Raw genomic sequence first — 22,260 nt, forward strand, 5'->3', positions numbered from 1 at the left:
TTAAAAACGCAAGATTCTTTCCAATAGTAAAAATGCTGGGTTTATTCCTCATCCATTCTTGAGGGTAGCAAGGCTACAGATAAACTTCCTCCTGCTTAAGAGTAAATAGATGATGGCGCTAAATATATAATCCAGACACAGGGCTAAGGAAGACCATGTTTGCTTTACTCCATGGCTGATCCATCTGCTCTTGGGTAGGTACTTCTGCATAAGCTTACAAACCAGGCTGCATCGGCCTGGTCTTTTTGTATTTTCCAGCTGTATCATTGAGAAGTCTGAAAAAAAAGTCACCCTCAAGTGACATAGCTGAACTGGCAATGCATTCGCTATTTTGTTTTGGCAGAACCATCTCAGGCGGGTTTGGTCTTACATCATTTACCGAGCTAGCATCGGCTATACTGCACAACCAGAGGCGAGTATGATTAGTATTCCCACCCAAAGAGTTTCCCACAGTAGGAATAATCTGAAACTCTTTCTGATAAAGAGAACTTCTTAGCTTTGCAAATCGTTTTGGATATCCACCATTGCAGAGTCTTAATGTTTCGATGCTGATTCAACACATGTGTTTCAGTTCTTAGACATGCAATACGTGGTGTGGGAGGCACGCTGCAATCAGCACCGAACACCTTCCCAATCAGTGGTTGCATGGTTGGGAAAGCACCTAATTATTAATTTGCCAGATGATATTGCCTCTAAGACTTCCTTGGTGGTTACCTGCTTGTCTGAGCTCTGGATCTATACTGCATAGATATTCAGTGCAGAAGAGTGGGTCTCAGGAGATAGGAGTCTTAGGAGGAGCTGTGAAGAGGGAAAGAAAACAGCAGGGAGTGTGTTCAGCCCTTAAACCAAGGTGCTTTGGACCTGTCTGTACACAGCTGTGAGGAGAACAAGAACCTCAGCACCGACTCCCATTTAGGATGTAGCAAGAGATGAAAGAGAGAGCAAACGTGGCGGGTGGCAGGATGGTGGGAGAAGAAATGCTACAAATCACGCAGCGCACGGTAACCCTCGTGGCTTTGCCTGGGGCGAGGGAAGAGATCAAATGCCAGAGTAGGCTGGTGGTAGGAGAGAGCAAAGTGGGAGACACTCCCAGGCAAAACCCACAAGCAGAAAGCCACGGTGTGGGAGCTGAGTAGGCAGGCACACCAACCTGGAGAAATAGGAAGTCCCTTTGAAGTTAATTCTTCAAATGAGCTGCCAATGCAAATCAGAGATGCTGCTTGCAACAAGGAGTCCTAGAAGGAGCAGGTGTCCAACCAGTGCTGGACCAGCACTTCTCTCGTGGCATCCCTGAGCAGAAACAGAGGTTAGCCAGAGCCCGTGAACGGCACCGTGTTTTGCTCTTCTGGAGGAGACAGCACTGTGCCTGGGTGGTTTAACCTGACCAGCGCTTCTTATGCCGGCTTTCTGCAGGGTGATACACCAGCTGTAGGTCACAGGATCAAAGGGCCTGTGGTTTCACGATGCAGAGCGCTGAGGCGCTAGGAGGCCTGGCTGACCCTTCACACCGAAATCCTGCCGCAGTAACTGGGGCTCACGGCTCTCGTACCACACGTCTGCGCCACCACACCTCCGGCACTTGCCCCTCTGCTTTTTAGCAGCCCCTTCTTGCCCTTACCCGCTCTCCACGCTCTTTGGTTGCACCTGTGAGCGCTGATGGTGCCTTGTGCTTTAGATGACAGCCTGGGTGCAGAGGTGCTGCCAAGGCGCGGGGTGGCACGGGTTGGTCTGGCCAGTATGGCCCTGGGAGCGTCCCCACTGCGCCTCTCAGGAGGGGCAGATGGCAGCTGCTGGCAGGCAGGCTTCACCTGCCCAGGGGGTCTGCCCTCCTCCAAACAGGTTTGGGTGACTGTCCCCTGTCATTGAGCACATGCAGGTCAACAAGGCTCCCAAAATGCTCAGGCGCACCTACAGTGCCCGCGGCAGGATCAACCCCTACATGAGCTCTCCCTGCCACATCGAGATGATCCTCACCCAGGGAAAGCCCTATCCCAGGATGCACATACAGATGCCACCCACCATCAGCACTGCGCTTTGAAGTAAGAGAGGAGGTCTAAGGATGTTGACCCTGACACGGGAGAGGTAGAAAGGCCTAATTTCTGTCCAGAGTAGAAAAGAAAAACCAACACCGCTTCCTCTTTCACTTTATTTGCTTGCATTGCACCACCTGGGGCGAGCTCAAACCTCCTGGAGCCGTGGCCGTGCCCCGCAGGGAAGGGGACAGCCAGCCCGCAGCAGGAACCGTGCGGGAGCCGGGACGGAGGGCTGCGGTGCCGAGAGCTGCCCGGGCAGAGCGGGCACGGCGTGTCCCTGAGTGGGCAGTCCCTGGAAGGACAGCCCTGGAGCTGGGCCAGGAGGCACCAGCCGCCTCTGCTGAGTCTGTCTTGGTTCTAAGCAGCAGGTGACAAGGGCAGGGTGGAGGATGCACCTCCTCAGCACCTGCCTGCACCTCTGTAGCCCACCTTCCCCCCGCCCCCTGCCTTAGGGGGCTGCAGGAGGTGCTGCGGACACCCTGGGGTGCTGTGTGGACACCCGCAGTGCAGCGCCGTGACTAACGTCTGCCCCACCTATTGTAAAGGTCTGTGTTGGGAAATAGCTCCATGTCCTTGTCACGGTTATCAGATGAGGCCTGCTTTGCTCGGTGGCCGCTTTGCTGTGGGTTTCCTTCAGTAGCTCTGGTGCTTGTCCTGCGATGGTAGGAAGCTGAGACGGAGCAAGAGGGAGACCAAGGCCTCCAGCGTGGGACAGGTTAAATTGCAGGAAAGAATGGTTTCATGCCTTCAATCCCGAATTTGGGAGCAAGCAGCTCTCAGGGGTTTTGAACCAAGCAGCCTGGCAGGGCACCCTCCACGCCGTGGCTCTTCAGCTTCTCAGGGGCGAGCAGACATGCGGCAGGATGACACCAGTGGCCTCGGCTCTGACACCATTGCTCCCAGCCCTCCACCTGCTCCCTCTTGCTCTCACAGAGCGCTCGCAAGATTTAGCAAGCAAAGTGGGTCATGGTAGGGAAGCAGGGATCAAACTTGGTGAGGCCACCAGAGGCAAACACAGGTTCCTCGATCATCCGGCAGCTGCCTGAGTGCTAAGTGAAGGCATCCTGATGCTGTCTGAGGTCCTAGTCAGGAGTCAGCACAGGCAGGGACAGGCACGGCAGGCAAACATCGGGGGGGTGTGTGTGTGAGTGCTCCCATGATGACCCAAAAACCCTAAATGATTTTATGATTCTATGAATAAAAAGGCCTGCGGTGGAGGGCTGTCCCTGCCTGTCCACAAAGGATGCTGTCGTGGTTTAACCCCAGCCAGCAACCGAGCCCCACGTGGCCACTTGCTTGCTCCCTCCCCAGTGGAGAGGATTGGAAGGGTAAAAGTGAGAAAACTCGTGGGTCGAGGTAAAGACAGTTTAATAGATAAAGCAAAAGCTGCGCACGCGAGCAAAGCAAAACAAGGGATTTGCTCACCAGGTCCCATGGCAGTGCTCAGCCACCCCCAGGGCAGCCAGGCTCCAGCACTTGTAAAGGAGACTGGGGAAGGCAAACGCCATCGCTCCAAACATCCCCCCTTCCTTCTTCCCCCAGCTTATATACTGAGCATGATGCCGTATGGTATGGGATATACCTGTGGCCAGTCCGGGTCAGCTGTCCTGGCCGTGTCCCCTCCCTACTTCTTGTGCCCCCCCAGCCCTCTCGCTGGCAGGGCCAGAGATACCGAAAGGTCCTTGGCTTGGCATAACCATCACCCTGCCACAACCAAACCCATCGGTGTGCTGTCACCTCCCACCGAACCCAAAACACGGCGCTGCACCAGCTCCTACGAAGAAAACTGGCGCTGGTTTTTGTGGGGCTGCTGGGGGCTGTGGCTGGTGCGAAAGCGACCACCCTTGAGGAGCGAAGCCCCCAGCATCTCTGTAACGCTCAGGATGCTGAATCATGTAACTGTGGCATATGCCTGCCCTGTACCTGGTACCGACCTGGCGATGCCCATTTAAAATTCTCTGCACCCCAACCGAGCCGGGCCAGCTCTGGGTCCTCCAACACTGCGCGGAGGAGCTGCTGCGGAGCTGTGACTGTACGCGCACACCTGGAAGATGTAGCTCTGCCTGTGGCGCGTTAGCGAGACAAGCATGGCATGAGGCGGAAAGCTGAAGCCTTTCTAGGGGTTGTGCTGGGCTTTCTTTAGTCCCCTGTCCCCAAACGCACTGCTGCAGCCACCGGCGACTTCTCAGGCAGCGCGAGTGAAGGTGATGGAGGCTGGCGTGGGAGAAAGGGAGTGATGCAGAAGGTGCTCCAGAAAACCTCAGATCCTGGTTACTGCCTTTATTGATACAGGATTGCTGGACTTAAACAATGTAGTATGGTTTAAAGCCAAAAAAATCCTAATGTGGGCATGCTGAGGAGTAGAGAGGACAGAGGAAGATAGAGGCGACAACATTTTTCAGGAGGTGTAGAAACATTTTATTTCATTTGAAGTGTTGCGCTACACCCTGGTTTAAATAAAATGTCAGTTCAAAGGCCAAGTTTTATTATTGTTTTTTATTTCCGTGATGGGGTGGCAACTTCAGGGCACTTTCAGGCTTTATCTTTTTAGTGCTTTTTTTTAGGGGGGTGTCTTTGTTTTTCTTCCACTGAAATATAAAGGGTGAGAGGGTGTAGGTTCCTCCTGAGCTCAGGCTGAGCTTTGGGGGGGGTAGACAGAAACAGCCTGTGAGCAGCTCCACTTCCAAGGCCAGGGTGTAAATGCAATAAGGGATGGGAATAGATACCGCCCTCGGTGGCCCGCACCAAGCCTTTCATGCGACACGCTGAAGCCGAAGGGATCCTGGATTCAAACATCTCTCTCCCAGGTCACTGCCCAGCCGGGCAAAAGGCAAAGCAACTCCCTCCGGTTCCCACAGGCACCCCCAGCTCCCCCCAGGCGGCCGAGCTGTGGTAGCCAGGCGGGCAAGCTGCGGTGCACACTGTCTGGGAGGCGGAGGGGTGGGAATTTAGGGAAAAGAGCCTCTTACGGGCAAAGCGCCGCTGGTCCCAGCAGAGGCAGGTCTATTTTTAGTGATTTAGGAATGGAGGGTGCTTTCAGCATTAGATGGCTTTAGTAATGCATAATTAATCCGAGCGTGCTTTTCTTGTCAGCTGGGAGGGTGGGAAGGCCCTGGCTAACTTATGAGGCTGTAAAAAGCAAAGGTTGAACGAATCGTAACGTATCCCATCAGCAGGAATTAGGTAGGAGCAAAATGAAAGTTGTCTGGAGTGATGTATTCTGGCGAAAATTGCAGTCAGACCCTGTTGCTGAAGTGGGTCGTGCACTCCGGCAGGAGCCCCTGCGTGCGCGGCTGAGCCTGGCCGCTGCGGCAGGATTCAATCCTCTGATCTTGGGAGAACGTTCTGCTCGCTGTGATGCTGGGCATCCTCACTTGGGGGGAAAAAACCCAAAACACTAACAAAAACCCAAGAGGTCATTCTCTGAAATGATGTCGAATAAAAAAATATCCTGATAACTGGCTCCTGCTGATGTGGAGCGGGGCAATTTCCTCGAAAGACGGTGCCATCCTCCCTGATCAACCGCTGCAGTGCATCAGGAGGCAGGCAAAAGCTGTGTGGAGGAACCCTCGGAAGGGGGAAAAAACTTTTTTTTCGCCAGATGGGCCTCGACCCCAAATTTCTCTTTGCCAGCCACTTCTTTATTACGCTATAAAGCTCCAAGTGTAAAACCCTGCTGAGCAAACAGCGAAGTTCTCGCCCTTGAAAAGCCGAACGCTCAAGGCACGAGTGGAACACAACGTGCTACCAGGCAGAGCAAACACGGCGGCGGCTTCAGTTTTAAGGGGAGGGGGGGGGGGGGGAATAATTAAAGGTTTAACGACTGGGGGCAAATGGCAAAAAGGGGGTAAAGAGGTAAAAAAGCAGAGGCCGGTGTGTGTGTGTGTGTGTGTGGAGGGGGGAAGGGGAAGTGAAAGTAAAAGGAGGGGTGATGCTTGAAATGAAAGGGGGGGGTGGAAACTTTTTTTAGCCAGCGGGGATGCTCGGGGAGGGATGCGGGGGTGGGAAGCCCCTCGCCTTCCCGTACCGCCCCGGTGGCCCCGCCGCCCCCCCGGGGCCGCCGGGGCGGTACGAGAAGGCGGTAGCAGCGTGGGGGGGTGGGGACGGGGGGGGATGGGGATGTTCCCGGTTGCCATGGGGAGGCGGGGAGGGCGGTGCTGCCGCCGCTGCGCAGGGAGCAGCTGCTCCCTGACACATCCCCCCGCTGCCATATTGTGTCCGCGCTGCCGGCCGCACGGCTTCATGACCGCGGTGAGTGGAGCCGCCGCTTCCCCCCCCCCCGCCCCCCCTTTTATCCCCACGCTTGTTTTTACTGCTCCCCCCTTTTTATTTCCTTTACTTTTCGCCCTTTTCGGCCGCTTTGAGGGTGGGGGCTTTTTGTTTTTAAGGCGCCGGGAGGGTTGGAGAAGGGAAGGGGAAAGCGCGGCGAGCGGGGCGGCGCGTCCCGCTGTGGTGGGAGGGGGCTGGGGGGGTTCTCCCCCGTCGGGCGTGCTGCCCCCACGTGTGGAGGTAGAAAAGCGACCCCCCCCCCTCCGGGGGACAACGCGGCGCTTCCTCCTGACCCTCGTGGGGCGGTGGGCGCGCAGGGTGCGGGGGGACCCCCCCCACGCGGCAGCTGTGCCCCCCCCCCCCCAGCTCCTCCCCCGGCGGCTCCGCGGGATTTGCGCGGGTGACCTCCCGCGGCAGCGCAGGCCTGCGCTCCCCAGCGCGGCACGGCCGGACCCCCCAACCCTTTATTTAAGTCAATAACCACCCCGGGCCTTATTCCCGGGGCCCCCAGTGCCCCCAGCCGGGGGAAGCCCCCACGGGCGTGCGGGTCTGCAGAGGGGAGAGGGGAGCGGCAGACGCCTGGTGGGGGTCCCGTATGTTCTGGGGAACCACTGGGAGCACCCCCCGAGCAGGGCTGGGGGGGGTGAGGGGGTCTGCGTGTGGCCCTGTGTGGGGTTCTTGGCTTTTACGGGTTTTTTTGGTGGAGTGGGGCAGGGGAGCGGGGGGCTGGTGGGGCAGCAGCAGCCCCCTGCCCGGCCGCCCCGCTTCCGCGCCCGCACACAACCGCCCTGGCTCTCCCAGTTTCACTGGGAGCGGCAACTGGCTTTTGTTCGTCAAGATTTGGGACTGGGACAAGGCCCGCACAAAGAGGAGCGAGGACAAAGAGTAAAAGCAGAACGTGAGGAGTAACCTTGAGCGGGGCCAGGGGACTCACCTTCCCGCCTGGGCGCCGGCCGCGGCACGGTGTAACGCGGGAACTGCTGGACTGGGCTGGACTGGAACGCTGCGGAGGTAACTAGGTTAGCTGTGTGGCTAACCGTGAAATCAAGACCATTTCATATGTGACATACTACATATAGACACGCGCACACTCTCTGAATGTTGGTAGTGGTGGACTTGCGTTGAGGTGGGCTTTGGAAACGGTTGCGTTGCAATATGTTGCCGTGTGAATCATTTAACTTCTCTTCTCTTTCTTGGTTTGGGGTCTTTTTTCCGCTCCGAGAAGCTGGTGTCGTGCTACATCCGTGCAAGAAAAATGAAGCCGGTGAAGCCGGTGTTGCCTTATGTCAGAAAACTTGGACTAGTTTGCAGTTGTTTGCGTTTTTTTTTTTTTTTCTTAGCAGGTGCCAACTCATGTTTCCCAAGCTCTGCAGAAGGTAGTTGGACACATCAGCTCTGAACTGAAAACTATATAGTGGCAATTAGCACGGCACAGAGATTGGGCTAATGAACTTAGCGCCAGGCTATGTTATTCCCGAGCTCAGCCGCGTGCCGCTGCAGCGGTTCAGCATCTGGGGGGGGGGGGGGGGGGGCTCGTCTCCAGCTGCAGAAAACTTGGGTTTTGTAGAGACAGGGAAGAGAAGGTAATTCTCACTTTGTACGAGTTGCCTAAAATATGTGTAGAGCATTTCTGTGTGCTTAATCTTTTTTTATATATTATTGAATGCGCCCATAAACCGAGCGGTGCCGCCATGCAGGGTGCTCCGGCTTGCTGAGCGTGCTGGGGGTGCTGCGCTGCCCCGGGGGAGCTGGAGGCACCGACCCCGTGTCATTGCTTCAGGTGTGCGTTCCCAGCTGGAATAAAACCCAGCGGATGTCTTTGTCGGCAGCGTGGTGACCAGAGGATGGAGTTGTGACCCACTTTGGGTGCTGCTGTCGAGGCTGTGCTGAAGGAGCTCCACAGGGATTACTCAGCCCAGAAGTAAGATTATTTTTTTTTATCCAAAAGGGACACCAAGCAAGGACCGTGCCACCTCAGCGGCTCCGACCGCCACAGGTTTTCTGCTTGAGGAGCCTTCCCGTGTCCTCTGCGGAGCTCGGGATGGAAGGCACCAGCATGGCCAGCAGCTATCTCAGTGTCGGGACGTGCCAGTCCAGTAAGTAACGGAGCAGACGCAGGGATGTGTGATGGTCCCGTTGGACGAGGAGAAGGCCTGTCTGACGAGCGAGTGTGGTGCCTGGGAGAGAAGACCGAGGCTTAGGGGCACACCAAGCTGATTTTTACCATCTTTGTTAACCACAGGTGCTGCACACTCGGTGCAGTAGATGTGAAAAGGTGACATGTTGAGCAAAGGCACGCTCTTTCGGTGAACGAGGTGGTTTGGTGCCTGAGGATGCTGTGTACGGGTTGAGTTGAAACTGGTGAGGAAGCGGTGCAGCTCTTGGGTGGAAATGTTGGTTCCCATAAGAACAGTGGATGTTTTTATGCTGGTTTCACCGGGGTTATAATCCCACCTGCCTCCCCCATCATTGCTCCTTGGCTTCTCGTCACTGTGCTTGAAAGCAGCTGCTATTTATGAAATACCCCAGGCGCTCAGAAGACTTTTTCCAAATGCAGGTTCATGTTACCACATCGGAACAAACCGGGCAGCAGGATTGTAGCCGGCGGGGTGACAGCATAGGGGAGCTGGGAGGGGTGGTGGCGTGTCCGCAGCCACTGCTGCTGTGCACCCCTTACGATGTTTCCTTCAACGGGGTGGCCTTAAGGCACCACTGCGGTGCCGAATGAGCTGGGGGGAACGCAGCTTTCCTCTGCTGGCTGTAAATCGGTAAAAAGCAGCTTTTAGTCCTCGTTAGGTGGAGGCTGTCAGCGGTACGGGTGCATACCTTTTAGCCCAGGTGGAAATTCTGTCTGTTTTGTTCCATTTTTGCTCCGCGAGTTTTCTTGTTGTGGCTGTTGCTGTTCCCTCCCCTCCTGTTAGTGAGGTGTGTGGCGTGTAAGCTCAGATACCGGTGCCACTGCGTTGATTGTAACTTTCTGGAGGGAAGCAGATGGAGGCGGCGAGTGGCTCATCCCGGCGCGTGTGCCTGGCCGCTCGGCAGCTGAAATGGTGTTGGGCAACTTCCTGCACCGCGGCGCTGCTGTCAGCGGCGTTCGGTGACTCACATCAGCACGCGGCTTCGTCTCTCAGCAAGTGCACGCTTGCAGGCTGCGAGCCCTGTCCGCATCCCGGCGCAGCCACCGAGAGGGTCGGTGAGGGCGCACATGGCGTGTCTCTTCCCGGCTCCAGCAGCTTCCTTGGCTCCCAGAGGAGACACACGTAAAACAAGAAAACCCTGAAATGCCGCTTCGCTTTTTTTCTGGCTGGACCTTTGTATGATTGGTATTTATTCTTTCCCTGTCACGTTCCATGTGGCTTCTGACTTGGTGCACGCTGCGTGACGATGAGCTCTCCATCCCATCCTCACCATGCTGGGTAAAAGCACACGGTGATGCTCTGGGGTACTTGCACAATACAGTCAAAGTCAGCAGGCGGGAGACAGCTCGCCCGTGCTCCGGGAATAGGTCGTGTCGTACGGAAGGAGTCCTGCCTGACGCCAGCCAGCGTCTTTGTGACCCCAGGTACTCGGCCTCCTCCCTGTAGAACGTTACGGCTGTGGCAGCATGAGGGTTGGTCGCACTCGCCTTCGGAGAGCGCGGCTGAGGGCTCCTCGGTGCCGCGTGCCTGCAGGTCTGCCTGGGGGGCAACCGGCATCCCAGCTGCCGTGCCCGAGGTGGGAATACCCCGTCACCGCATGGCTCCTCGCGTGCCAGGGCCATCTTCAGAGAAGCCTGGAATCTGTGCAGATAAGAAGACTTATACCAAAAGTCAACAATGTGGATTTTGACTTTTTTTCTTTTTCCCCTAACGTGTTCCAGTGTTTTTTCTGTTCTGTTCAAATGAGACTCGGAGCTCCCTACTTTTCCCCTCAAGGGTTAGGGTATCTTAGGGGCTCCGTTAAATTGGCTACTGCAGAAATCCACCCCCAGCCCTGCTCTCCTGCACCCTCTGTAAGGATTAGATTACAAACTGGGAATGTTTTCACCCAGTTCCTGCCGGCAGAAAATCCTTACAGGATTTCCTTCAAACGCAGCACTGGGCTGAGATCCTCCGGCCATGACACGTAGGGACGGGTGCTGGCTGTCCCCTCCGGCCAGCGACAAGCCTGCTCTCTGCGACACCGCCTCAGCCCCGCACGCCTCCATGTGCCTTGGACCGGCATCGGCGGGTACCTCGCACTGCATCGGCGGGACCGTGGTTTCAGCCTGGCGGTACCTGAGTGACGCTGCTGGATTCTCGTGTTGTTTTGCTTTCGCATCCGGGCATCCCACCAGTGTGCATCGTACAAACTGCCATCGCGTTGTGACTGGGGATGTCGCGATGTGTGACTGGATGTGTTCCCAAAGTCCTTCTGATGGCTTGATACTGTGCTCAGGCTTTGTTTCTTCTCTCAGTTTATTTTCAGCGCCTTCCTATCTTGCAGTTTGTAGCTGCTTTTAGTTTCCCAGTTCACGTGCGGTCCCCTGCTCGTTTCCTTTGTAACACTCTCACTGGATGCATCGTGCTTAGATTTGGGGCAAGTATGTGGTTGCCTAAAAGCGAATTACTGGGTGTGGAGAGAGCTCAGTGGCTGGAAAACTTACACAAAGTAGAGCGGAGTGAGTGGGAGCTGGGAGGCTTGCTGCCGGGCACCAGCCATCCCTCGTCCCTCATCCGCTGGCTGGTCTGTGAGGACCGTCACCAGAGCGGTTATCAGCCAGGTTGGTTTGGTTTAGGGATGCTGAGTAGTCAAAGGTAGGAGTTAGTGTGGTTTTGGGCTTTTGACCGTGCCATGTGAGAAGAATCGGATGGCGTTGTCTCCTCTGATGGTCTGGTTTTGCCAGCGTCGGTGCCGGCCTTGTATCTAGAGACACTGGTACCTGGAGGTGCCTCAGCATCCAGCCCTGTGGGACTCCACGGGGCCGTTTTTCTGTACAAGAGCCCTGCTGGGGCCAGTTGCTCCAGTGTGGGCTCACCATAGAGGAGAGAAGACAATCTGATGCCACAACCATTACGAGCAGAGGGATAATTCTAATACAAACTGATTGTGAAACAGAAAGCCAAGTTCAACAGTTGTGGAGTAAAACTAAGAGTAAGTTGCCCAGGGCGGTCAGCGCGGTGGAGAGCATCGCTGTGCCGTGCCTGAGGCTCTGGGGGAGAACTTGTGCTTCAGGAGCTGGGAGACAGCAGTGGGTGGCAGCTTGTGGTGGGTGACTTGGGGCAAAGCTTCAAATTGTTGGTTTTCAGCTGAAAATGGGGAGTTCTGGTACTGTGAGGCTGGAGAAGGCAGAAAAGCTGGATGGAAACGATAGCATTATGTTTTCTAGTGTTGGTAAATTGGAACTGACACCAGCTGAAAGGTATCTCTATTCACCTCTGTTTCGAGGGGATGGTAGAAGGACACGTGGAAGGGTTACCCTGGGAAGGGAATTCACATCAGAATTATTTTGCAAGGCATTTGCTCAAACGGCTCACTTGTGAATATATCAATGGCTTACTTTTTTTTGCATTTTAGTCCATTTAATAGGCAGTGTACTGAATTTAAGGAACGTGACCCGAAGGCATCTTTTGAAAAGCTATTATTGGCAGTAAAGTATTTTTCGTAGAAGCCCTTCTCCCCCCACCCCCCTTTCTGGGACACCAAGGGCTTTTCTTAATAGTTTAGATTTCACTGCTGTTTGTTTCTTGTTTATTTGTTTTCTTTTTTTCCCCCCCCCCGCTTCCCAGTTTCTCTGTTAGACTGTTTTCGTCTGCATGTTTTAAATCTGAGGCACAGGGAACCGTGTCCAGCAGTGACTGCAGCCTTTGGAAAGGCTTCACCATCGCAAAGTCCCTGCAGGCAGCGCTGGGATAAATGGCCCAGAGGCTCAGGGCTGTGCGCGGGGTCAGGGCATGGCTGGGTTTACATATCATTTTCATTGCAGATATTTATTTCAGTCACAAACCCACTTGTGTGTAGATGGGTACTTACATGAAAAAAAAAAAATTCATTCTTTTAAGTTAGGTGAAATCTCTTTCTCTTACTCCCTGCCCTTCCCTGGGCTATGGCGAGGGTTTAAGCCCTTCCCTTTTTAAATTTTGCAGCCTTTCTTAATTTTCCTAATATTGGAACTTTTCACTGATTTTTGTTAACTGTTTGTTGTTTCCCCCCCCCTCCCCCCCACCGCCTCCTTTAATTGTGTCACAGGATGCAGGAGAATATTGATGATAAAGGGGCATTAAAGTGAGAGCGGCTTGGAAGTGTTTCAGCAGATACCTGGAGAGCCTCTTCTCCTTTGAGCCCACCCGTGCCAAGGTTAAGACGAAACCCCTGAGCTTATGGCTTGTCCTCTTCTTTGGTTCTTTTATTTGTTTAAATTAGATTTTTTTTTTCAGGCTGGCTTTGAGAAGCTGATAACCGCCTTTTTAATGGGTTTTTAAACAATTTCCCCCCCTTTGCAAGGCATGAGGAGCTGGAAGTGCCCTTCCTGCCATGGGTGGTGCCTCCAGGAGCATCTCTGGGTGCCTTTTGTCGTGGGGGTGCAGCTGCCCGTGTCTCCTCTGCAGACAACAGGTCCCGGCTTGCCGAAATCTATGGCCGAGAGGCGGTTTTGTCCTCGGGAGACCGTAATGCCTTTAGTTGTCTTGGATACGTGACATCATATAGTGTTGTAATCAAATATAGGCCTTTGGCAGGGCCGGGGGTGGGGATTTCAGCTGACCTCCTGCCCGCCGAGCGCTCCTGCGAGGTGGGCAGGGGATGGAGCAGGGCAGCCCCAGACAAAGGAGAGGAGTGCTGGGGGAGACGGTTAAATTATTGCAGGGGAAAATGGTCTGGTGTCGTGCTCTTAATGCTCCCGGTCGAGCAGATGCAGTGCTTTTTATTGATGTGTTTTACACAAGTTGTGCCAAATACTATTTTTTATTGCTCTCCCCTCTAACATGCAAAAACTTGTAGCTGGTCCTGTGCTGTGTGCTGGCTGGCTTCGAAGTTTATCCCAAACTTGTGCAGGTGAGCAGTGACAGTCACGTATTTGTCTTAATTCTTGGGCTGTTTTAAGAGCAGAATGCATACATTGGTGTATTTAAGTCAGGACAAGCCTCGGTGTCAATAGCTTCCCGTAAATGCAAGGGAATATGAAAAAATCCATGGAAGAGTTGACTATTGGTATAGCTGCTTGCATGCAAAAGCACGTACTCGTCTTTTTAAATGCTCTCCCAGAGCCTGTCTGTGTTAGCACAGGAGCTGTGTATGGAGCAGCGGATGCCCTGGCTCTGCACCCAGGGCTGCGCACCCTGAGCTTGCTGCAGAGGGTGGCTGCAGGGCTGCTCTCGTTGACGTAAGCGTGATATGGCTAAAAACCTCTTCTCTGGGATTAAAATCTTATTCTCGCTCCTCAGGCTTAGATAATGCATGGTAAGGTATTTTTAATGTAATTTCTTTTATTTACTTTTTAAAAAAAAATTAATTTTTTTAAAGCTGGAGGGAAATTTTACTGCGCTGTTAGCAGGTTCTGGGTCTTCCCACTGCTAGCAGAGGTGACCTAGTTGCTCGGCTGGTCCTACAGAAATAAGCAGGCACGTTTAGTGGTGGAGAAGGTTGTCCTAACCTAGGGAACTAACGCTGTGCAGGTGCCACATGGCACCTTTCATCCGACGGCACCGGAGAGTAACGAAGGGTCCAGCAGCAGCTCCGCTCGCACGCTAGCTTGGCGTGGACGAGGCTGTGGCATCTTTTAACAAAAAGGCTAAATTCTTTCTTGCCGGGGTGCTGAGGCCAGGTGGGGCGTCCTTTGTACTAAACCAGCATCTGTGTGCTTTTACCTGCCCCGCTGCTGCATCTGGAGAAGGTCACCTGTGGTGGGACAGAGTGATCTGCTGCGGCTCTGCCCCGTGCGCCTGGACTCTGCTGGGGCTGAGGCTGCTTGGAGAAGGGCTGCCACCAAAAAAGCGTGTTCCCTGCGGTGTGCCCGAGCGGGCTTCTGGATTTGTTGAACCATTGGCCTATGTTAAAGCAGCTTTGTCTTCCAAAAATGCTCTCGCATCAAAGCCTTCGCCGCTGTGGCGGAGCATGGTGGTGCCCGGGGCTGTCCACCAGAATGAAGTCAGAGCCGCGGATGTATACGGGGCGTCTAACCCCAGGTGTGCCCCGCTAGGCTGAGGACCTTCCAGTCCCCGTAACCTTGCCCGAACCGAGCTCTTCACTGAATTTGAAAGAAGATTGCAAAAAATATCGTCTTGTGCCGCTGATTCTCCTCCAGAGAATCCTGCGGGAACACACCTGCAGCCTCATGCAGCCCCGCGGAGCCAGGGCTGTGCCGTGTGGGTCACCAGTGGCCAGGGCAGCAGGACTTCGGGGGGCGCTGGGTGCAGGACTGGTGTTCATTAGCGGGGAGGTCCTCTCCTGGTTTTCTGCGTGCTCTTGGCTGATGCCAAAAATGACAGGGCTGCTGGGAAGCAGGTTGTCTCTCTCACCTCTTTCCTGATGCACCCAAACTTTTATTTGAGCAGCCTGGGTTGACTTCGCAGCCTTTTAATCTTCTTACCCTGGAATCATGGTCCTCTCTCTGTAATTAACATGCCAAATAGCATGCACCTCCACGGCGATACTTTGCGTTTGAGGAGTAGGTGTTTTGGTTGGCGTTTCTTTTGAAGGCGCTTACAGGTGATGGATACCCCGGTCCCTTTAGGGTTCGCGTGCGTGACGCTCCACTTGCCATGGCAAGCGTTAATCCTAATTAACAGCAGCCTGCTGCGTTATGTGTACTTACTGGTATGGCAAAGCACATGGGACGGAGCGTAAACCGTTGCACATTTTTCAGAGGTGTGCTTAAAGCCCCTCATTCCTGCCTTTGCCTGGCTGGAGGTGGCCTGCCATCCTGGTGGGGCTGGGGCTGTCCCGGTGGGAACGGCAGCGTGTCTCCGGGCATGCAGCGTGCCGGGCGGTTGGCGAGGTGGGTTAATGCATCTGCCATCCTCCTCCGTGCGATGTGGCTTGGCGAGAGCCGTAGGACAGGGATGGGGAGCACGTCTCAGCAGCTGTCCTTTGGAAGTGGGTTTCTTGCAAGGCTTTTGCTGCCCTTGGAGGGGCTGAAGCGGTGGGGAAGTTGGTGGTAAGGGAATAAAGGAGTGGAAAATAAATTTTATTTTATTTTATTGTAATGTATTTTATTGTAATGGAGTTTCAAGCCCTTGAGATAGACATGTTTCCTCTAGGAAACTTTTAAAATGTGCAGGTGGAAAGGTCCCTACAATTCACTGGGATCTGGGAGCCAGAACTTTGGCAAGTCTTTGGGGATCAAGGACTACACTGTCTACGTGAGCTTCAGCGCTCTCTGTCCAAAGTCGTCAAGCGGCTTTGCAACGCTCACGTGCGCTCTCTGCCTGGCCATCCCGCCAGGTTTCCCTCTCCCCTCCCTCCCTGTTTCACAATGATGCTGCTAACATGGCTTGCCTGGGAGCACCGTGGAGAGCAGGTTCTCTAGCCTTGTTGCATCAACCCCCCCAGCCCATAATAGTGAGAAATGTCAGGAAAAAATATTGAGGGTCCAAGTGTATAAAGTTTTATCACGACATCAGCACTGCAGAGCTGCTGCCGTGCTCTTCTCACCCTGCTCTCCTTGCTCTTACCGTGGCTTTCACACTGGGTCATCCCTGTCCACAAAACCCTGCTGAGCTTACAGCAGCGACAGCTTTGGGGAGTCACCTGACCCCTTGTATAAAATATTACACCTCAAATATTGGATCTGGTAATCCTGACAACGACAGCTCGGAGCCTGTGTGCTCACGGTCCCGTCTGCTTATGGCCAAGCAGAGCACACATGGAGAAAAATAAGTTGTGAATTTTGGATGTCATTAAGGGTCTGTGTGAATGACGTGAGCTGACCATTGGTGTGCCTTCAGACACGCTCCAGTGGCACTGCTCGCTACCAGGCTGCTACAGGCAGAAAGCAGCGCTCACTCAGCTGAATCGTTAGGTGGTCCTGTGCTCCACCGGGTCCTCGGGTGCTTGAGGGGTGAGGAGGTCCTGTGCTCCACGTGGCCCTTGGGTGCTTGAGAGGTGCGGAGTCCCGGTGGTCCACGTGGCCCTTGGGTCCTTGAGAGGTGAGGAGGTCCTGTGGTCCTCATGGCCCTTGGGTCCTTGAGAGGTGAGGAGGTCCTGTGGTCCTCATGGCCCTTGGGTGCTTGAGGGGTGAGACAAACATTAATCTGCCTGCTAATGAGCTCAGCTGTGGGGTACCCCTTGGAGTTGTGGTGGTTGAGCTTTGTCCAGGGGCAGGGTAAGCTCTGATGGCTTTGCGGTAGGAGTGCTGCCAATGTTGGTTTCTTCCTCAGACTAACTCCAGAGTAAACTGGACGTAGAGGTTACAATATCCTGAGATCAAGCAAAGCGAGGGCGGGCTAGCGTGGCGTAAAGCACGTTCCATGGCTGGGGCCGAGGTGATGCTGTCGGGGACCACTGGCTGTCTCCAGAAAGGCACTGCCAGACTGACCAGTTGGTGGTCCTCGACGTTACCGATCTCGTCGCTGCCATCGCAATGCAGTTAAGTATTGCGTCATGGAAATAACTCTCGCTGTTGCATACTCTGCTGTTTCTCCATTTGAGTTATCCTTGATGCATCATTCCGTTGAGACCACTGGGGAACACCCTTTGAAAACTGCAATAGTTATGGAGCTGTGGTTTTAATTTTTTTTCCTTATTTATTAGATGAGAACAATCTAATAATGGCCTTTTTAGCTTTCTAGAAAAAATATTTTAATTTCTGCTGATGTGTTCGTGTAAAAGATGTGCCAGGTGGTGAACTAGGCACTAAGGAGGTAATGTCAGACGTGGGGTTTTGTGATGCATCTGCAAAGAGAAATGTGGCACTAGCCAATGTTACTTACTCTAAGTATATTGCTTGCAAATAATTTCTTTTTTGAAGTAGGGTGTTTATTATTCTAATGATTCTCTGCTAACACATAATAGCGTGCGAACAAATAGTGCATTGACACCACAAAGCCTACCTGATTTGAAGTGCCAGTTTAATGCGTTAAATGTGTTTTTCTTCCCTCCACGTGTTTGAGAAGACTGTGAGCGTGCCCAGGCCAGATTTGTGTTGTAAAACAGACTTTATTGCCCCATTTCACTCAAAGGAATAAATATAGTGACCTGAAACTTGCATGTGTGTGTGTGTGTGTTCTTGATCTACTGTGCGGCCTGAAGGTTTGCAAAGGGCTATTTCGTGCAACATGAACCGAGTGCTAAAATTATTAGTACACAGCTGAGAGGTGTAAGCTAGTACGTAGCTGGCGAAAGAGGCGCTGAACGAGGAGGTAGGGTTAATCGTTACAAGGGAAGCGGTGCAGCTCACATCGCAGTAGGATTGGGGTTTGCCTCACGGTGTGGATTTTATCCCTAGCTCTTTGTTTGTTTTTGAATTTAAAGGATTGCAAAAGTGACATAAGCATATGTATATATTGCTGTGTTTAAAGCCAGCCATCACTGACTGCCAATATAAATCTGCTCTGATGCTTTGGGGGAGAAGTAAATTGTAGGGAGAGCAAAGCTATTTTTGACCAGCTATTTGAGCAGGCTGCTTTGCTTTAATTTATTATTTTTTTTTTTTAATGACTGAGCTGGTAGTTACTCACACCCATCCCTGCACTTAAATAGAAAAGTTGGGGATGGTTTCCAGCACCAGTACTGGTAAGCATAGGTGCAGGTGTTACTGTCAAACTGGCTTTGCAATAGCTGGTACAAAAGCCCCTGAGCAGATGAAGAAAGAAGAAATTGCTGATGGGAAACTTGGTGCATTTCCTGAGGGAGGCACAAATTCTGCACCCCATGCCTGCACAGCACCAGGCAGGGGCTGGCAGGGCTCTGGATCCTGTTGGGGAGTGTAAACTGGGTGTATCCCGTTGCTTTTCTGCCTTGCCACGCCATGCCTCCGTCGCACACGCCGCGTCCCTCCTCCAAAACAAGGAGGCTGTGCAAAAGCATCACCCGGCAGGTCGGGCCGTGCAGCGGCACGGGCAGGGTGAGGCGGTGGGGCCGGAGCCAGCCGGTGCTGTGCTTCTGTAGGTGGCCAGCCAGGCTGTGCCGGCTCCTTGCCCTCGCTTCGTAGGAGGAGATGCACATGCACAAAGCCGTGTGTTTAGTAAAAACTGTTGTAAGAGAACATGCAGTACCTGCATAGAGCTGTCGGGTGAGGTGGGATAGAGAAACTGCCCTGGTCTTGCAATTCAGCTCTTGCGGTAGGAGCTGGGCCGTGAAACCAGAATGGTAGCGTGTACTGGGACAGGGAACTGGGTTGGGTTTTTTCTCTTTTTTACCCCCCTCCCCCCTTTTTTTTTTTTAGTAGTATATATGAACATCAGCTTTGTTGGTGAACTGCATCCATGGTTGCAATGCCTTAACATTTATAGCGGGCTGTTGTAGCCCCGGTATATAGGGTTGTGTGTATATATATGTACCCACACCGCATCTACAGAGTGGTTTTGTTGGTCTGTACTTCTGGCACAGCTGTGTTAGCCCAAGCTGCGGGCACAGCGAGGCTCAAACGTGGTCACATCAGCAGGAAAAAACAGCTGTTGCCATAAGATAGTTCGCTACATGAGCCTAGGTAAAACTCTACAAGCAGCATGGTTTTTGCTAGCGTAATGCCTCTGGAGCATGGGTAGCCTGTGAGACTGTGCATTCTGGGTGGCAGTTTTTTATAGATAATCATTTTATGATTGATTTGGTTTTTTTCTCACCTAGGGAAAAAAAAAACAAGTGGTCAGACGTTATTTCTGCAACAGTGGTCTGAGCTGCCACCCCAGCGGATGGTCCTTTCTTGTTGAAAGGAAGCGGAACCCAGGTTAGGGCAGCAAGCCCTTGCAGGAGGGGAAAAAGAAGGTCTTTTGGACCTGGGCAGCTCCACGGGACCCAGCTGATGGACTGATATGTTGGCCAGATATTTCCCTGGTAGAAACGGGTGGCAGTACTTGGGAATGACTGCGACTTGCAGGGGGTTGTAAAGACTTCATCTCTGCTGAGACCACAAATTCACTTTACGCTGATTTAAGTTTCACAACTTATTTTTGACTCTTTGGGCACCAAAGGCAAACGCTTCTAAATTTACAATATACAATTTACAATATAATGAGTATAACTAGGGAGTTAATGTGAGAGCTGAGCAGATTAGATCCTACCTGTTAAGGTCTTTTTCAGATATCAGATGTTGGCATCAAAACAGCTATTATTTCTGTGTCCACACTGGCATTTCAAGATAGATACGGCAGTTTCCAAGTGCTTACCTTGAGTTCTGGTTATAAACCGAGGGGAGTTAACACATGAGATGATGGAGGGGCTGGTGCTGGACCCTGCCTCTCACCAGTGGCCGCAGTGTTCTTGCGCAGCGCAGGGACAGTACAGCCCTGCCTTTGGGTTTGGTGGGCTCCCACTGAACGTGGCTCTGCAGGTTTGCATTGCTTTCTGACTGTCTCCTTTGTTGCAGACCAATAAAGCTAAATGGGTCCAGTCACTGGAATGACTCCGGATAAGAAAGCTGAAACGCCAGGAGCAGAAAAAGCCGCGGGACTACGGCAGTGCCACGGGATGGGAAGCTTGCCCGATGCAGGGGATGCTGGCAAGCCAAAGGCCACCGTGGTGGACAGAGATTCGGCGGACGACGAGCTCACAAATTTGAACTGGCTGCATGAAAGTACTAACCTTCTAACAAACTTCAGCCTCGGAAGTGAAGGTCTTCCGATCGTTAGCCCCTTGTACGACATTGAGGGCGACAGCGTGCCATCCTTCTCGCCGTCCTGCTACCAGAACCCTGAAAAAAAATCCTCCACTTCCAAACCCCCTTACTCTTTCAGCCTGCTCATTTACATGGCCATCGAGCATTCCCCCAACAAGAGCTTGCCAGTCAAAGAAATCTACAGCTGGATCCTGGAGCGCTTCCCCTACTTTGCCACGGCACCCACCGGCTGGAAGAACTCAGTCCGACACAACCTCTCCTTGAACAAGTGTTTCCGAAAGGTGGAAAGAAGCCATGGCAAGGTGAGACCTGGAGGGAGGGAGGGGGCTCACGTTTGAAATCCAGGGGGAATGGAGAAAACTGTTCTCAAAGACTCTTTGGGTGGGTTTTTTTCCCCCTCCGTGTCCTCTAACACTTGATTTGCAGCTGGAGATGGTTTGGGAACGCCGCTTCTGACGAATCGCAGGATGCAAGTCCCTCGGGTTTGTTAGGTGGTGCTGGCCTGGGCAGAGCTAGCTGTGGTGTGTCCTTTCTAAAGCTGGCTAACGTGCTATTGCGAAGGACCCCGTTTCCATTTACTTATAATTTTGTTAGTCTGCAATACCCAGCCTGAAATTACAGACATCTGCCTTTGGATGCCTTTTTTGCTGAAGCTTCTTAAACTGGTGGTAGCTCTATGTTCCAATACTGAAATTTCGGGATGTGTTCCTCCTCCCTTGCTCTTCCAGCACAGCCACAGCTAGGATTGCACAGGGAAGCAGAAGAGACCGTGGGATGCTGAGCAGCTTCCCCACTTGGCGAGCAGGGTATTGCCTGTTTGGGTGCAGATCTGATCTTCTGCAAGGCACCCTTGCTTGCAGGCACGCTGTATGTCCGTGGCTGAGCGTTGCGCAGCCTAAAAGCTGTCTGGCGTATTAAACCGACTCTTTGACTTGCGATCTTCTTTTACACTTAGCACAGCTCCAGCTTCCCAACAACCATCTTAATTCTTGCATTTACTGTACGGTACTGCTGTAACCTCTGACATAACCGTGTGTGTCTCTGCATGGCACAGACACAAGCTTCGCTTCTTGAAGGCAAGGATGCTCTTTTCTGTACAAATTCTTTCTGCTTCTGGCTCGTTTGATTTTACTGGTGACTTCCTTCCTCCCTTTCTCGTTTCCCATCCCATTCCTCAAAGAGCCAGCTCTGACTTAAATAAACCAACAAACCACATACCAAAAGTCAACAAACAAAGCCCGGACCTGTATGCTGGGAGGTCAGCCTGAGTGGTAACAGGCTTGTTATCAGACATGCATGCAATGCCTGGCGTGCTTGACAGCCTCTCGCTGTAGATAGGGGTCCTGGAGCTGGGGAGGGCTGCCTTGTACCGGTATGGCTGATCAGCACCGCTTCTCAGTATCCCTGCTTTTACAGGAAATCGTTAGGGCCGTGTTTTTCCCAGCAGCAGCTTTGCCTTGAAACAAAAAAAAACAACAACCATGACTTTTTGCTGCTGTGTGGTGGGTCCGGTAACTGCCCCATAGTTAGGACGGGCTTTTAATGTGACTCCAGGTGCTCTGCTGGAGAGACTGAGGTGCTGGAAGCTGTGCCGTTGGGAAGGACGTGGATGTGAGCAGCGACCGCGTGCTGCCGCAGGTGGCCAAGGTGCCCTTAGAGAACTGGGGGGCTCTGTCCGGGAAGGGAGACACGAGTTGCAGAAGAATTAGGGCAGGGAGGGGAAATCTGAATTGGTGTACGAGTCTGTGGATCTGCCTTGTAAAGCTCGGTTGTTTTGCGCCTGGAGAGCTGCGTGGTTTAGGAGTTACCGGTCAAACCTCATGTCTTGGCATCTGGGTGGCAGGAGCTTGGGACTGCCCAGTCCTCCACCAGCACTGGTGGGCTCAAAGGGTGGCTTGCTGCTACATGTTTTCCGACAACGGAAAACCAAACTGCAGAATAGCTACCACCACTACCAGTAAGGTGATGCTGATGTGCCCTGGCAGCATTTTCCCAGGGCTCCAGAGCATGCGCAGCTGTCTAATTCTTAAGGAAAGAAACAGTATTTACCTTAAAAAAACACCCCCCAAAAGCCCCTCCTGAAACTTTGCTGAAGCTTCCCCATTTCCAACAAACAGTAGGTAAATGTTTACCCTCTGCCCTGCTTAGAAAAGGATGTCATGAGGGTACCGCTCCAAATTCTTCCGGCAAGATACGTCTGTGGTGCGCGGCTTGGAGCAGGCAGCGGTA

General features: G+C 53.0%; 1 protein-coding gene across 8 annotated transcripts in view; it reads left to right on the forward strand.

Moving 5' to 3' along the window:
• Positions 1-6,184: 6,184 nt before the first annotated feature.
• FOXN2 (forkhead box N2) overlaps positions 6,185-22,260 on the forward strand; it is a 34,245-nt gene continuing 18,169 nt past the window's right edge. For 4 of the 8 annotated variants that reach the window (XR_005830366.1, XR_005830367.1, XM_040611833.1 and 1 more), the window contains exons 1-2: positions 6,185-6,284; positions 19,783-20,333. Coding sequence is in view for 6 of the 8 variants with exons in the window: in XM_040611833.1 (XP_040467767.1) it covers positions 19,797-20,333 (537 nt within the window). In the remaining 2 variants the exon portion in view is untranslated. Of the gene's footprint in view, positions 6,285-7,043; positions 7,314-7,628; positions 8,083-8,250; positions 8,399-8,544; positions 8,664-19,782; positions 20,334-22,260 lie in introns of those variants that run through there. The other 4 variants (XM_040611837.1, XM_040611834.1, XM_040611836.1 and 1 more) reach the window with 4 other exon arrangements.

This window comes from Falco naumanni, chromosome 12, assembly GCF_017639655.2.
Source record: "Falco naumanni isolate bFalNau1 chromosome 12, bFalNau1.pat, whole genome shotgun sequence".
Classification (NCBI taxonomy): Eukaryota; Metazoa; Chordata; class Aves; order Falconiformes; family Falconidae; genus Falco; species Falco naumanni.